We start from the raw sequence: 16,040 nt of genomic DNA, 5'->3' as shown, positions 1-16,040 counted from the left end.
TACAGTGTGACAGATAGTAAATATTGGCCAGATGAAGTCACTTGAACTGGGACTGCTGATGTATCACAGAGAATAATCCCATGTTAAAAAAAAAAAAATAATGAAAGAAATGACCAACAAATGTTCCCTTTTAATAGTTTTATTTTCAAATTATGTGCAATGTGAATTTCACAGTTGAGCTCAACAACCACTATAACCCGAAACCCAAAACAGACAAACCAGCAAAGTAAATGTGAGGAAAGAAAGAAATGCATAAAGGGACACAATGGAATAGCACCCATAAGCGAGGCATGTAGATGACCAGAATGGGCTTTGCTCAGCAGCACAGGGCCACCAACTCTCTAGCAGAGGAGGCAGGTTTTTTTTTCTTCTTTCTAGCTTGTTGAATTACATGACTGGTGTTTGAAATATGACGTAACAAAGTTGTTACTTGATCTGTAATGCTTTAGTTTCAGTGAGATGTTACAAAGAAATACTACTGTCCTACAGGGAAAAATACAACTCAAAATATATCACTCGTGCAGGTAATCATTTTTTTCTCAACAGAGCAGGATTACTCTACCAAAACTAAATAGATAATTACATAAAGGGGGAAAACAGCCACTGGAGACAACAAAAAGAAATCACATCTATTTTTTTTCAAGTTACAAAAGAAACTGAAGTTTAGAAAAACTGTGCAAGTACAGCAAACCTATAGTACAGTATATTACACATAACAAAAACATTTTAAATACAGTACTGTGTATCAGTAGAAATCCTGAGAGTTCTCCGTTCCTGGTTCTCAAATGGCCGTCTGTGGACTTGTGGATGAAGTTCAGACCCTCTCTTACCCTTGATGAGGGCTTTTGGGGGCATTGTTCAAGCCATGTCAACAAAAAGAAGAAAAAAAACAAGAGCTTAAAGTCAGTCAAGAGTGGATCTTCTCTTGGAGAAGTAAATTATATCCTCAGGTCCTTTTTGAATGTGACTCTTGTGGTGTTAATTTCCATGTAAATCTCCTCAATGATTGCTATATGGTTACTATAACCTTAATAGAGGGGCACTGTTTGTGAAGATAAAATACAAGAGAAATGTGTAGTGCAAAGATGACACAGGAACCTGCGTGAGGAAACTGACGGCACTGTAAATGTCACATGTTGACAAGAAGCGCCACTCAGCGGTGGTATTCTTCTATACAAGATTGTCAAAAAAACAAAACAAATAAATCAGGAAAAAAAAAAAAAAAAAAAGATGAAGCAGCACCAACAGTTTGTGTCCTCTGTATGTGATGGCGGGTAAAGACGGATTCATGGCTGTTCGTTGAATTAGCACACAACCCGAACCGCTCTCGCTTGCTCGAGACGGTGCTTCGTAAAGTTTGCAGTCAAGGACCGCTGAAGTGGAGAGTGACTCAGTGCAACGCTGAGTAAGACTTTTCAGATATTCTTCATCAGGAGGAACAGTTTTGGTTTTTCCGCCCCCGATACTCCTTTTCTAGCCACAGGCACATTGGCATTGCAAATGTTTTGCACTAAATCACGCGTCACTTCAAGCCTGCACCCATGCAACACAAAACAATCATTATTGGTACTACTGTGATTTTCACTAGCAGAGACAAGCACATGAAACCATTAATGCACTTTTACTAAGGTAATACAACATAATATAGCCTAATCACAGTTCCATGATTTATTGCTACCACAAAAGTCGTTTCAAAGTCCACAACAACTATAACAAGACCTCAAATGCTTTTTGGGCATTTAAGAAGGAGGTTCTTTCACAACCTTTATTCAAATGATTATAATCTGATGTCAAAAACAACTTCAGAGCTCAATGCTGAGCAGTTTTTCACAGAGTTGCTTCAACAACACAATAGCCTGAACTGTCCCTTTTCTCCTAATCCAATATCTCTAAAGTTTCTGAGGTAAACCTGTTAGTTGGTCTGAACTTGCCACTTAGTGTTGCCACAAATTTGACTCCGTCCTTATTTCTCCAATGTGGAGAATGAATATTCAAACCTTTCACTTACATGAATCTTTGCATGTGACACAAAGTGGATGTCAACTCAAGCAGGTGAGAGCCCCCGTTCGAATGGAATCTGAAACTAAACCTACAAAGCGATCTGAAGCCACACACAGAGTATGTTTGGACACACTGACGCTTGTGAAGGAAGAGAGGGCCGTAAGAATATCACGTAAGCTTCAACCTTCGAAAATGCTAAATCACAAGCACTCTTCAAAGTAAAAGTTGTCTCTATAAAACAAGCTGAAGAAAGGCATTTACACAGAATGGAAAAAAAAAAATACTCACACAAACCGCAGAGCCAACAACCTACTAATGAGCTAAGGTACTCATCTTACCCGTATGAATATATATATAGTTTATATGGTTAATTTTTATGTATATTTATAGATAGACATTTTTACTTTATGCTGATAGACAGCTTTCATATCTCCAGAGGGCACTCTTACCGAGCCGACTCCCTCATTTGCATGCTTAACAATTGTAAAACTCAATACCCATTTATGTATCTGAAACAAAAGTAGAAATGGCTCAACAACAAGCAAAAAAAATAGGATAATTGCACTTATGATTCATTGTATGGTTTTGTTAAACAAGCCTCAGTGTGGGTAGTTGGTGCCAACTGGAAAAAAAAAAATACTGCAACTTTTAAAAGCACCCCCATTTTGATCATGTTAAACCAAAGTGTGAACGACTTAAGACTCAACCAAAAAAAATGGTCCGTGTGGTGCAAACCCAAAGTAACACCAGGCACAGGGAAGGCAGGACCACACTACTCCCTCTACCTCATTGATTGGGTTCACAAAAATCAGCTACCTCAAAGCACTTTCTGTAGACATTGTGGGTAAAGTTTGGCCACCACACATTCAAAATGGCGACCCAAATCCCAGAGGCGATCGGGCGTCTCATAGACTTTGGTCCACGTGTCTGCCTCATCGTCGTACTGGTAAAGGGAGTTCTTGCGGCTGGTGCGAAACACATGCTCCTCCACCATTACCTGTGTGGCCCGTACAAACAGGTGTAGCTTGCCTTGCAGCAGCATGGCCTTGATGTACGGGCTAGTGGCTTGGTCAAAGGGCAGATCCTTTTTGCGGCTCCATGTGTTCTTCTCGATGTCGTAGACCTCTACAGTGAAGGTGCGCTGGTGGTTCTTGCAGATGCCGGCAATGTAGTAGATGCAGTTCTTATACAAGGCAGCCAGACCCTGACTCCGAGGGACACACATTGGGGCCAGATGACTCCAATAGTCTTTACGGGGATCAAAGCAGAAGAAATATTCACCTGTGGAAATAAAGAAAGAAAGAAAGAAAAAGTCATTTAAAAACTAATATCAGCTGCTTTAACATAGTTTCTCATATATGTTTGTCACATGTTCATATTTTTAGATCATTTTGAATCATTGTTTCTCTTCAGCGCCATAAACTCACCTTGGAGGACATAGATGCGGTCTCTGTACTCCACAGCACTGTGAAACTCCATGGCCACTGGCATAGGACTGACTGCTGTCCAACAGTTGTCCCTAGCATCATAGCACTCCACTGATTTTAATGCGTTTCGCCCATCGCCTTCGTAAACGCGGCCTCCCAGTGCATAAAGCTTCCCACAGCAGTGCACAAGCCTGCAGCCGATCCGTGCTCTCAGCAGAGGTGCACGTGTAAGCCATCTGTTACCTGCGTGTTCGTACTGCCAGAAGTCACTCTCCGCTCGATGGTCTATAGACACCTCACTGTTGCTCGGTCGGTAACCACCGGCAATGTAGATATCGTTCTCTGAGGACACCAGGATACCAACTTCCCGGAGATCATTAGGTGGTTTGCAGAGCTTGAACACCCTTCCTGTGGCTGTGTCCAGGCAAGGCACCGTCTGCTTCTTACCTGAGTGTTTATGAGCAGCATCAAAGCAGATGACCATCTCAGAAGCAGTCATACCCAGGCGCTGTGGGCAACCATTCATGCCAGTGAGGCGAGCTTTGACCTCAGCAGGGTCTTTTGACAGGGACAGGGCACAAGCAAAAGGGGCAGGTATCCCAGTGAAAAAGGCCTCATCCAGCAAAGGCAGACGGATGCATTGGGAGAAAACCTCAGCTAGGTGGGCTTCACGGCTGGGCCCATCATGCTCCAGCCAGCGGACAATGCTCTCATAGACGTGCTCTTCCTTCTCCACGTTGAGGTCATCACTGTTCAGGATGCTGACCAGCTGCTCCTTGGTCATGTGGAGGAACTCTTGCTCCCGTGATACACACAAGAACTGCAACAAAAAAATAAAATGTTTGAGCTTTTAGCAGTTCAACAGACTGACCGGACCAGAATAAAGCAACATCTAAAAATAGTGGCATGAACTGGCAGCAGCTATTTTCATTAAGTCACACTGCAAATGACTTAAGAATCAAACAAATGCTCATATTCAACTGACCTTCTTCCGGATGTAATCTTGTGAGCGTTCCCTCAGTTCCTGGTGCCCATATGCATCAGCAAACATATAGACCCCGATACAGTTCTGAGGGTCAAGCCGGCTGATCATGAATTGGGCACACTGATCCTGCAGAGCAGGAATCTGGAAAATGCTGGCTGCAGTGAACAGGGCCTGGACATTGGACTCGGAGAGCGTGACCCTGGATGTGTAGGCATAGTCTAGGACGAGGTGCATGGATTCAGATTCAACCCCGACAATTTTGACCTCACGCTGACTGCTCTCTGTAAGGCCACTGGTGAACATGGACCTGGTGGTGAAGGTGAGAAAAGATAAACACCATCATGATATTAATCCATTCTCAGGCTAAAATTTGACAAGAAAGTTTGATATGAATATCATAACATTCATCAGTTAACCCATAACTTTCTTGTGTCAAAATGCGCTATTGAAATAATCTTCCACATCCCAGCTCCTAACTCCATCTTTTCCAGCTCGGGGTGCTGACATCACCTATGTGCATGGCTTTAATGTCACACACCTCCAGTAAACTGTCAACGTTTTTGATAATCGTTAAGAGCGCTGCTGGTGGCCCTTCAGACAATGTAAAGGATGATAATAATAATACCAAATATAATAATAATACCAAATAATGTTTAATAAGAAAAATGAAATACCTTAAACAGTGGCACCATCACACTGTGATAATTTCCGAGACAGTTATCATACTGTGAAAAACTCACTGTTGTAACTCGAGTAAGAAAACATAAATTTGTGCAAATTCAACATTTTATACCTAAAATAGGGGCTGATTGCTGCCAGAACATTTCGGTGGCATGAGAAAGTCTTGCCATGGTCCACTTCTACAACGATGTCTGTGAGCTGTGCTTCATCATACAAGGCCTTGAGCTGCTGAAGGATGTTACAGGCATGAACAGCATCTACCCCGTTGTAGTTGGTGGTTGGCGGTGTCCCATTCAGTACTTGTAACAGCTTCCCTACCTCTGGACAACACAGTGCAAAGAGAGAGAAAAACATTACATCACCATTGCATGTTTAGAAGTGGTGTAGGCACTATTAAACACACTGAAACAGTTGATCAGACTACTTAAAATACAAATTGGTAAATAGTAATTCATGTTAGGGTTATGAGATGCTTGATCTTGCAACTCTTACATAAATGCAGAATGTTATGAGAACAAAAGAATAGGCTTAGATTGATAATAAAAAAAAAATCCAATTCGTTGTTATTGGGTAAAAAGAACACCAGATGGAAAGTAGTTTACTACTTAAACTACAGACAATAGTGATTATAAATATGTATCAAACTAAATATGTTTTACTTTTGATTCAGAGAGCAATAGAGATAGACGGGGAATATGGGGAAGGAAAGCAGGGGAAAGACACATGATAGGTCCAGCCGGGGACTCAGCTGCTCGTGGCGTACATTCCTCGTATGTATGGAATACATTTTAGATATTACTACACAGTGAGTAAATACTGCAAATTGCAGAGTGAGTTTGAGTGATAAAGAGTGTTTAGTCTGGTCTCAAAATAGACATTACGACATCAAAGCATATTTAGCGATGACAACTTCAAGTGAGTATAAGGTCATTGGTCCAGCTACAAAAATGACTGACAACTACAAAACTCCTCTTTTTGTTATTTGTTTCTACACATGCTTGTTTCCAACATTGGACCGAAGTTGTTCACTTTCTAATATATATATACATATATATATATATATATATATATATATCCAAGATGTATGGATAATATATGGTCCCACAAACACGTGAATATTCAACTGTAGTTGCACCTTCAAAAGAAATGCAGGTTTCTTATCACAAGTTTCTTGTGACAAGTTACACAAGTGGGACCCCAACTTTATATCGCCTGTCATACTTCATTGTAGACTTCTTTTCTTTTTTTTTTTTTTCTCAGCTGCCACGGCGGAAAAAAAAAAAAAAAAAAAAAAAAAACTTTTCCCGACAAATCCGTCGTGCTGAGCGACGCGAAACTCACTGACAGGACAAAGACTCGGTGGACAGAAAACTGTCTCGCCAGGCGGTAGCTCGCTGGCTAACCTCTCACACCGCAGCCCGGGTGCCCGGCAGGAAACTGTCCCGACCGGCCGGTCGGATCGGAAACAAGCTCGGACAGTTGAACCTGCTTCGCGGTCGGTTGTTCAAAGGTTTGTTTACCACCGCAACGCACGCGGTTGCGTTAGCTTGTTGACGTGCCCGCGAGCTTAACTTTTAGCGGACAGCTAGCACCGAGCTAACGTTAGCGACGTCTCTGTGACACATTGCGAGATATAAAGAGGCGACGTGAACCTCAAAAGGTTCCCAGCGGCGACATCCGCGTCTTATACGGGCACAGCAGCAACACGTGCGACGTGTCGTCCGTGAGTTTCGGTGGCGGTGTCCGTCACCGCGACTCGTCAAACCTTCCCGTCTCTTCTCGTAAACAAGTGTTGACACAATCAGCTGTGGGTCGTTAGCTAACCGGCCGAAAGTTAGCCAGACGGCTAACGGCAGCTAACGACAGCCAACAGTTTGGAGGAGTCGTTTGTTGCTCGACTCTTCCGACGAGAAAGCGACATGTCACGACTTCTTCAATTAGTCGGTAAGGCGAACACTCGGTCGACATTTAAGCGCGCGAATTATAACTTTAAAAGGCATTGCTGAAGTCTGATGAGTACACGAAACAATGAAGATTTTTTTTTTTTTTTTTTGCTAACCTCCACTGGCAGCCATTCTCTCCAGTCTGTTTCGGAGCAGACCGAGAAACGTCAGTGAGCGCTGCGGAGCCCCGGAAACAAGAAGCAGCCAATCGGAAGAGGAGCGCGGCACCTCGCAGCCAATCAGATTCCCTTCATCTGAAATAGGGGGAAAAAAAAAAAAAAAAGTTCGTGCTGTCTGGCTAAATTATGCACATTAACTGAATTACACTCAACACCATCGACCAAAAAAAAAGTTAAAGCAGCAGCATGTGAACAGGTGGATGCAGCGTGGTCCGAGGAGAAGAGGAAACCTTGTCAAGCAGTGACTGAAGTGTTTGGTAGCACAAACATATTGGATCACAAGTAAACACAAAATGCAGTTTTTAAATGAAGTTCTTTATTATTAAAGGGAGAGGGGGAAAAAAATCCAAACCCACATGGCCATGTGTGAAAAGTGTTTGCCCCCTAAACCTAATAACTGGTTGGACCACCCTTAGCAGCAACAACTGCAATCAAGTGTTTGCGATAACTTGCAATGAGTCTTTTACAGCTGTGGAAGAATGTTGGCCCACTCATCTTTGCAAAGTTGTTGTAATTCAGCCACATTGGAGGGTTTTCCAGCACGAACCACCTTTTTAAGGTCATGCCACAGCATCTCAATAGGATTCAGGTCAGGACTTTGACTAGGCCACTCCAAAGTCTTCATTTTGTTTTTCTTCAGCCATTCAGAGGTGGACTTGCTGGTGTGTTTTGGATCATTGTCCTGCTGCAGAACCCAAGTTCGCTTCAGCTTGAGGTCACGAACAGATGGCCGGACATTCTCCTTCAGGATTCTTTGGTAGACAGTAGAATTCATGGTTCCATTTATCACAGCAAGTCTTCCAGGTCCTGAAGCAGCAAAACAGCCCCAGACCATCACACTACCACCACCATATTTTACTGTTGGTATGATGTTCTTTTTCTGAAATCCGGTGTTACTTTTACGCCAGATGTAACGGGACACACACCTTCCAAAAAGTTCAACTTTTGTCTCGTCAGTCCACAGAGTATTTTCCCAAAAGTCTTGGGGATCATCAATATGTTTTCTGGCAAAAATGAGACGAGCCTTAATGTTCTTTTTGCTCAGCGGTGGTTTTGGTCTTGGAACTCTGGCAATAATCAGGCCTGGGTGAGAAATTGAATTCAGGTGTGATAAACCACAGTTAAGTTATGTTTTGTATGTTTTAACAGGAGGGGGCAAACACTTTTTCACACAGGGCCATGTGGGTTTGGATTTTTTTTCTTCTCCCTTAATAATAAAAACCTTCATTTAAAAACTGCATTTTGTGTTTATTTGTGTTATCTTTGACTAATATTTAAATTTGTTTGATGATCTGAAACATTTAAGTGACAGACATGCAAAAAAAATTGGAAATCAGGAAGGGGGCAAACACTTTTTCACACCACTGTATATTGTTGGAAAAATTACTCAGAGGCTTGGTTCAAAATCAAACATAGGACATTTATTCTTGCAAGAAGGAGCAAATACATGCACCCTCAAAGAGAGGTGTCCAGCATTGTTCCCAGATCTCCTCCATAGGGCAGCTTTTATACAGTGTGACAAACAGTTGACAGTCACCCCCATTCCCGTTGTATCTGCTTTCGTATGGTAGTACTGAGTTGGTTGTAGGTCACAAGATAAGGACACAGGGGAATCGTCAATTAGATGTGGAAAGTAAAACAATAAAGGAATCACTTGCAAATAAGAGAGAAAACCAAAAGAGACTTTTCGGAACCTGCTTGACAAGAGACTTTCCGGAGCCACAATGCAAATAAGAGGAAGAGACAAATCTTTTTTCCATCATATATGTATGTGCTTTTTTTGTACACAGTGTCTGTTCATTTGGTCTTTAGGACTGAAAATGAAGCCATTTCCACTTTATCTGAAAAGTATATTTGAAGGTTAAAACAATAGTTTCTTGGGATGGTGGAATGAAAATAGAAAACACATTGTTTGCAACTAATACCCTTAAAAATACTATCCTGATTTACTAGTACAGTTTGTAAATCTGGAAATCACTTGCAGGGATTCACATACTAAAAACACGTTTGTTTGTTTTTTTTATCAACCTTTCCTTTATTTTGAATTGCATAAAGAGGATGTAGGGTCTTATAACAGAAAGTTTTAGCTCAGGACATGCTTCACATTCTTGACAGCCATATGGTGGAACATATTAAAGACCATAATCAAGAAGTTGTGAATTGTGACCCCACAAGCATGCCAAGTAATTAAGGCAGCAGTAGGGGCACATTTTCTCCCAAAGGTACTTGCCGTTACATATTTGAAGCAACATGTTTTGAAGGAGACAGCTGTTCCTAGATTCATGTGATGAAGCTCATGTTTAAAAGTCTAATATTAACCTATAAAATTGATTGTATTACAAGAGTCAGTCTCTATGTGCATAGAAATAATGTCACATTGTCCTCAATTATAGGGTGTTTTCCAGTATTACAAAACCTCATGGGAAGAAGTCTTAGGTCATTGGTGAAACCTTGACAAATTATTTGGGTTGCAATTCTGAGGGATATATTTGCCACAGAGGCAAAACAATGGGCACTAAACTGCCACAGCTACAACTCTAAAAACCCATTTCTCCTCATGGGGAAATGCTTTAGTTAGCAGACACAGGACAATATTCTACAGAAGCTTATGTTGAGAAAATCTATTAATAGATGAATTAAGGCAAATATCCTAAGTTACATTTGCAATCTAATAAAATAATGTGATTTGGCGCGATATAAATAAAATTGATTTGAATTCAATTGAATTAATCATATAATCAGGGACCATAGGGTCTATGTTTCTATGATAAGACACATTTACAGTCAAACTTTCTTACAATATGAGTGAGATTTTATCCACAAAATGATAATACCCAAATCCGTCTGTGCCCTAGAATCATTTACAAACTGTAACTTCTCTCCAAGGAAAAGGAGTTTCTATGGACTCATATGACACCAACAACACACTCCTCTCAGCGTCTCTCTCATATTGTGATATACACTTACATTTTTCAGGTATTTTTTTGTTTTCTAAAACTAGCATTAGGTTTTATAGTGGAGTGAGTTGCAAAAATGATCTTGTAATGCAATATTGGAGTTATCTTTATATGGTATTTACTTTCTCTACATCTGTGATTTCTGCTCCCTCTTTATTTGGTGAAGTTCCATGTCTGCCAGATTTAATGCCAACACCTTAGTTAGAGGGTGCAGAATTGTTTTCCTTTCAGTAGAACTCTCAAATCCAACCAAAATGTTCTGCTCTTGAACAGAACTTAAATGTCTCACCTTTGTTTTGGCATTTGAACTACGCATAGTAGAAAACTGACATTGAGGCTGGTATTTGTTATATTGGAAAACATACAACAGCAGTTACTTGAGCCGTAGAAACTTGCAAAATACACAGATGCATGGAAAAAATGTTTGTACAATTGATATACAGTATTACTGCAAATTTAACCAATAACTGTTGAATGTTAAGGTTACGCTAGTGTTTTCTCATTAAAAATAAAAAAAAATGTAAATGATGCAAAATTGTACATAAACTAAGCTAAGTGAAATATGATGCAGTGTCCTCAATTGTTTGATAACCCAAGTTAGACACTTTATCAAGTTTTGCTGTGACCTTTCAGTGAAGCAACATACAGTATTCAGTGGTTAAAACTCTTTCTGAATTCATCCTGGAGATCATGAGAATTAAGAGTTCAAATGGTGCCATTGGACATATGTTCTCATATCTAGAAAGTAATCCAGCGCAACTATTTTAGGCAGTAACCGCTGACAGCATAATGAGACAAAAGGCATTGGCAGTTATAAAAGGGTACGGTCATATTGGTATGACAATTTGGCCACCAGACTGTCTAAAAAATATTTCAACTAGAGTTACTGCCTTGCTGTTGTATGCCTCCGCCAATAGCTCAAGTTGTGGTTTCATCCATATCTCTACAAACTTATATAAAATACGTGAAGAAGACTGTGAAGGAATCCTTAATGTGTTCACATGTTTGTCTAAAAAACTGACTGACAGTAGACAATGCTGCAACTAGATGTTGCTGCAAAGAAGCTACAAATTGCAAAATGTAAATCCTCCACAAAAATCACCAACCCAACAGCACAGCAGATCTATACAATCCCCACAAATTTAAGGTTGACACCCAAAACTAGTGTCACCAATTCAGTAGCTGATCAAATGTCAAATAGGGTCTCGATCTCCCGTTAGTGAGTTGTGCAATGAATACTGACCAGAAAAGAGTTTCTGCAGAACATTTTGATATCACGGTGAAGTTCACCGTTGACCTTCTCGATATAAAATATCATCACTTCACCATTTTATCCTTCTAGATATTTGTGTGAAATGTTGTCATAATTAGTATATGAATTATTAAGTTATCCTACAACTACCTCTGACCTTCTACATAGAAGTAATTGAGTCCAAGTAGCTAAATTTGAAGAACGTTCCTCAAAAAGGAGCTCTATGGGAAGCTGCTGTTTATTAGTAGACTGCCTACAATATCTTTGATTTTGTATGGAATCACAGATGGAATAAAAATTCTACAATACAGAAAAACAAGTTAATTAACTCCAATGGTTTAGCCCTAGAAACCTAAATGTATGTTACTAAGTGAGTGAGTGAGTGAGTGAGTCAGTGAGTGATGTTTCACCATTGGTTGTTAAAATTCAGCGTGGATGAGTTTTCAAATTAAAAGCACTTATTTCAAATTAAAAGCCCTCCAGCATGTCATACAGTCCAGCCTTATAATACATATTTTAGCCTTGTTTTCTAACCTTTGGGTCACGTGCACATTGACTTGGTCAGATAATACCAAGCACAACTCTTTTTAGCATAGTGTGTAAATGTTATCACTTGAACAGTTCAGCGCTGCATATACACTACAGGCCAATAAAATATATTTCTCACTTAAAGTGTGGTGCTTTGTTCTGCAAACAGATACAAAAACATGTCCTCATCAAATACATTTTTAGAAGACTGTAGCCTTGTTTATACTTTGACTTGACTCGTTAAAGCTGTGAATTAAAATGCAACTGCAAAATGTCTCATTAAACTGGTTTTCATTATGCCCCAGGGAGATAAAAATCTAGAAATTTGAATACAATTTTGGAACACTCATGATTTCACTTGCACGTTTTCTTATCTTTATGCAACATATCAAATGTCTTTTATCACAGCTAAGACTTTAAATATTAGACCATGAATTTTAGGTCAGACAGGATTATGTTGGCTTGAACTGGGAAAATACTGTGTTTCATAGTAATAGAGTGGAAAAACAAGTTTTTATCCAGTCCGGCATTTATTATTCGAAATTCTAAAATGCAGTTACAGAAAAAACTCAGACTTTTTCTCCATGTATTTTTTTTTTTTTTTTTTTTTTTTTTTATGCATTCATGTATATATTTTTTGTGCGCTTGTCTTTATGGACATTTTAGGGCTTCATTAACTCAAACACTATAAAACTGTAATTATAGCTTATGTCACCCCCCCCCTACCCCCTTCCCCTCCAACCCCCAAAAGAAAATCCCAATTTCTCTGCAAATGCCATCCGTGACAAATACTGTACAGTACGACATCCTGACCGCCACCCTCTTTTCACTTTCCACAGCTATTTGATTAGATAAATGCAGCTTGATAATGTTGAAAATGTGAAAAGCATTTAACCTTTCAAATCTGCATAAATTAATAATGTCAGCCAATCTATGGCCATTTAATTTCCAAAATATACATATTTAATGATTTATGACAAATATTTTTTTTTAAACATAAACAAGCAAGCCTTATCAAATCATTCCATCTAATGATACAATTTAAGATTAAATATTAATAGTTGCAAAGGGAAACATACAATTTGTATTAACAAATCAAGTCAAACTTGAATATTTCATTGAAATCCTCTATTATTATGTTGATTGCATATTTCAGGCTCTTCACACGCTGTCAACACTAATGAGGCAATGACCTTGGTGGTGATGGCAGTTGATAATTCACTGCAATTTGTGCTCTCTATCTGAGCTGAGTTGGGACTTTGCTGCAGTCATTTGACATTCATGTGGCAGCACCTGCAACCTCACGCTGTCAGGAGAAATAGACTAATTGCTGTTTATTGAACATTGTGATTGCCATGTAATCCCTAAGTATTAATGCACATGTCATTTACTCAACTATTGCTTTTAATCATTTATCAGTTAATTTGTAGAAGAATTACACAAGCCTGTCCGATAAATTAAACACAAATTGCATCTGCGGAAAATCCAAAGCATTAACCTCCTACCTGTAAGTGATACTGCAAACTCTTTCAGGTCTCAGTTCTTCACCTTCAAACCAAAACATTATTCTTTTTTTTTAAATCCCATTACTTTCACTCCTCATGCACCTTCATCAAAACTTCACTCAGGACTTGCACATAAATTGATTTGTCACTTTTAGTTCTTTTAAAAAAAAAAAAAAAAACATTTCAACTTCTTTCAAAAGTTCAATTTCAAACCTTTTATTTGCATAATGTCAGCAGTGGGAACACTAACGCCTTCTCTAGTTTTCCAGATACAGATAATGTTTTGTAGAGTGCAGTTCATGATTGTTTGGACTGTGGTACATTGTGCTGGCTCTGTACCTATTTAAAATTAAACAAGGGTAAGGAGCTGTTTCTTAAAGTTAAACTGAGGAGGTTTTCATCTGGACTGGGTGAAATGTATGATTATCTGTGCTATTCAAGCATTTAGGGAGCTGTACTGTGTATGAATAAATACTTTTAAATTATTGTTCTATGTTTGTATTTCTCTGCCACCAGTCAAGTTGTAGTTTACAATCATGTCTTTAATATTGTTTTTAAATAAAGCAGATCGACAGCAGACAAAGCTTCAACTATAGATGTTGCTGCAAAGAAGCTACAAATTCTCAAAAATGTTATGCTTTACATACATCTATAACATCATAGAAGGTGTACACAAACACTACAGTTTAAAGATGGGCACTGAATGATGAATTCAGTATCTGACCAAATGTGAAATATGGCCACAATCATCCCTTCTGTTCCTGAGTTATGGACAGAAAGTGTTTTGTAGATAATTTTGATATCACAGTGATAATGAATGTCACTATTTCATTATTTCATCCAATTAGACATGTGTGAAATTCTGTCATAACTAGCACATCAATTCTTAAGTTATAGTCACAGATGTGTTTTGTAAAGTGAGAGCGACCTTTGACTTGGACTGTCATCTGAACAAGCAGAATGCCAGCACCTCATACATTGTCTCATTTCAATTTCAAACTAAAGGCACACAAAGGAAATAAAGAGACATTTTTCACTGTCCACGGTCCTGTGGTTCAATTATGGCAACACAGAACAAGCAGCAACAAATCACCCATTACCATTAGGGTTTGATGATATAAACAATGTTGTTGATGTTAGTGTGTTAATGGATTCATATTTTCTAGAAAGAAAGTTCTACACAAATAATTTGACATCCATTTTCTGCATGCAGCACAAGACCTGAAGGTAGCACTTTTACTGCAGTGCCATCATCAGTGCTGTGCAGGCTGGAAATGCACTCAAACTCTGTGTAACACTGTAAAATGACAGAAGAAGAGACAAATAGAAGTACAACTACAATCTTTGCAATCGATTGCACTTTTTTTTTTTCCAATTTCTTCCCATTCAGCCACAGTGTGGCCTGTGAAATTGGCCCTAGCTACTGTTGAATCAGAGGAAAAGGCTTCCTGGGGTCGCTGATATTTGATGATAGCTCTGGTTTCTGATTACCCACACCATCCACAGATGTCCCTTTTGATACATTGAAACTGATCACCTGACATCCACACTTTCTACTTTCTGCCAATTTTGCACATTATTTTCTGGTCATGGCACGAGAGATTTCTTATTATAGTCGGCATTCACAATATCACTGTTCTAGCCCATAAAACTGACTCCCTAACCAATGAAATTAGAAGTGTCATGATCTATGATCCACTGCTGTTCTGTGTTTTTATTCCAAGTATCTTTCATTTTTGGTTCGGAGTAGAGTGAATGAGTGTATTCATGTTTTACTGTACTCCAAACATTTAATTGTATTTGTGAGTGTCTGTGGTCTGCATTTATGCACAAGGCCAGTGTTTATATGCGTTCAGAGTTTGGAAACGACTGAATTGTTAAGCACAAGAGGAAGAGGAGATGAGATGGAATGTATGAGGAACATGAGGCAGGGGGTGTAATTGTAGTTTAAATGTGTGTTTTTGTCAGAGATGGAGGTAATGGGTTATTATGTCCCTCTGGGGGCCTGTGGAAGAATGCCTGCAGATGTTGTGAGAGGCCCTGGGCTCCCCCCCCCCCCCCCCCCCCCCCCCCCCACACTCGCTACTCAGGAGGAGACAAATAGGAGCTCTACGGGAAGCTGCTGTAAATACAGACCTAGAGGTCCTTCTTCATGTTTAAAAAGTCCTTTTCTCATTCATTTCCTCTGACTCTCCTTTCTCCGTAACCCCACCTGAGGAGCTGATGAGCAGATGGCCTGAGTTCCCCCAAAAGCACCTTCATTTTCAGACAATCCCACCATGGCAACTCAAACTGCTGACAGAGCTGTTTGCTAATGGTTGTTGTTTAGCGACATGACTTCTGACTTAGATTTTCTTTTTTTTGTGGACTTTTTATTGTCAAAAAGTAGGACAGTAAAAGATGTATTTAGTATTTGGCTTTAAAGGTTAGCATTACATATAAAAATCTAAAAAGATTGCTCAGTCAATTGTTAAGAGTTAGATGACACAATTGATACCTTGATCATATTGCTACACTATATAAAGCTAAAGCCAGCAGCTGATTCGCTTAGCTTTGCATAAAGCGGGGGAAAATGGCTTTTC

The 16,040-nt window shown here is 39.4% G+C and overlaps 1 protein-coding gene across 2 annotated transcripts; it reads right to left on the bottom strand.

Moving 5' to 3' along the window:
- Positions 1–123: 123 nt before the first annotated feature.
- kbtbd8 (kelch repeat and BTB (POZ) domain containing 8) lies at positions 124–7,198 on the bottom strand. Of its 2 annotated transcripts, XM_069147238.1 has the most exons (5): positions 7,154–7,198; positions 5,207–5,414; positions 4,414–4,720; positions 3,429–4,248; positions 124–3,282 (listed from the first exon to the last, which is right to left on the bottom strand). In XM_069147238.1, exons 1-5 carry the CDS (start codon positions 7,167–7,169, stop codon positions 2,819–2,821), a joined length of 1,815 nt encoding a protein of 604 aa, XP_069003339.1. In that variant the 5' UTR covers positions 7,170–7,198; the 3' UTR covers positions 124–2,818. The 2 variants fall into 2 exon arrangements, with proteins under 2 accessions (XP_069003339.1, XP_069003258.1); XM_069147157.1 differs by lacking the exon at positions 7,154–7,198 and having other exon boundaries at positions 5,207–5,929.
- Between the last annotated feature and the right edge of the window lie 8,842 nt (positions 7,199–16,040).

The sequence above is a fragment of the Embiotoca jacksoni genome, unplaced genomic scaffold (assembly GCF_022577435.1).
Source record: "Embiotoca jacksoni isolate LCO1_2020_lvr unplaced genomic scaffold, fEmbJac1.0.p SCAF_1, whole genome shotgun sequence".
Classification (NCBI taxonomy): domain Eukaryota; kingdom Metazoa; phylum Chordata; class Actinopteri; family Embiotocidae; genus Embiotoca; species Embiotoca jacksoni.
This window is presented reverse-complemented; position numbering and strand designations above follow the sequence as displayed.

Bases quoted from the DNA above. Each gene is read 5' to 3' on its own strand.
- kbtbd8 (XM_069147157.1), bottom strand. From the start codon at position 5,448: ATGTTTTTCTCTCTCTTTGCACTGTGTTGTCCAGAGGTAGGGAAGCTG. The intron at 4,249-4,413 runs GTCAGTTGAATA...TTTTTGTTGCAG, and splicing joins AAGATTACATCCGGAAGAAG to TTCTTGTGTGTATCACGGGA. The intron at 3,283-3,428 runs GTGAGTTTATGG...TTATTTCCACAG, and splicing joins CCGCATCTATGTCCTCCAAG to GTGAATATTTCTTCTGCTTT.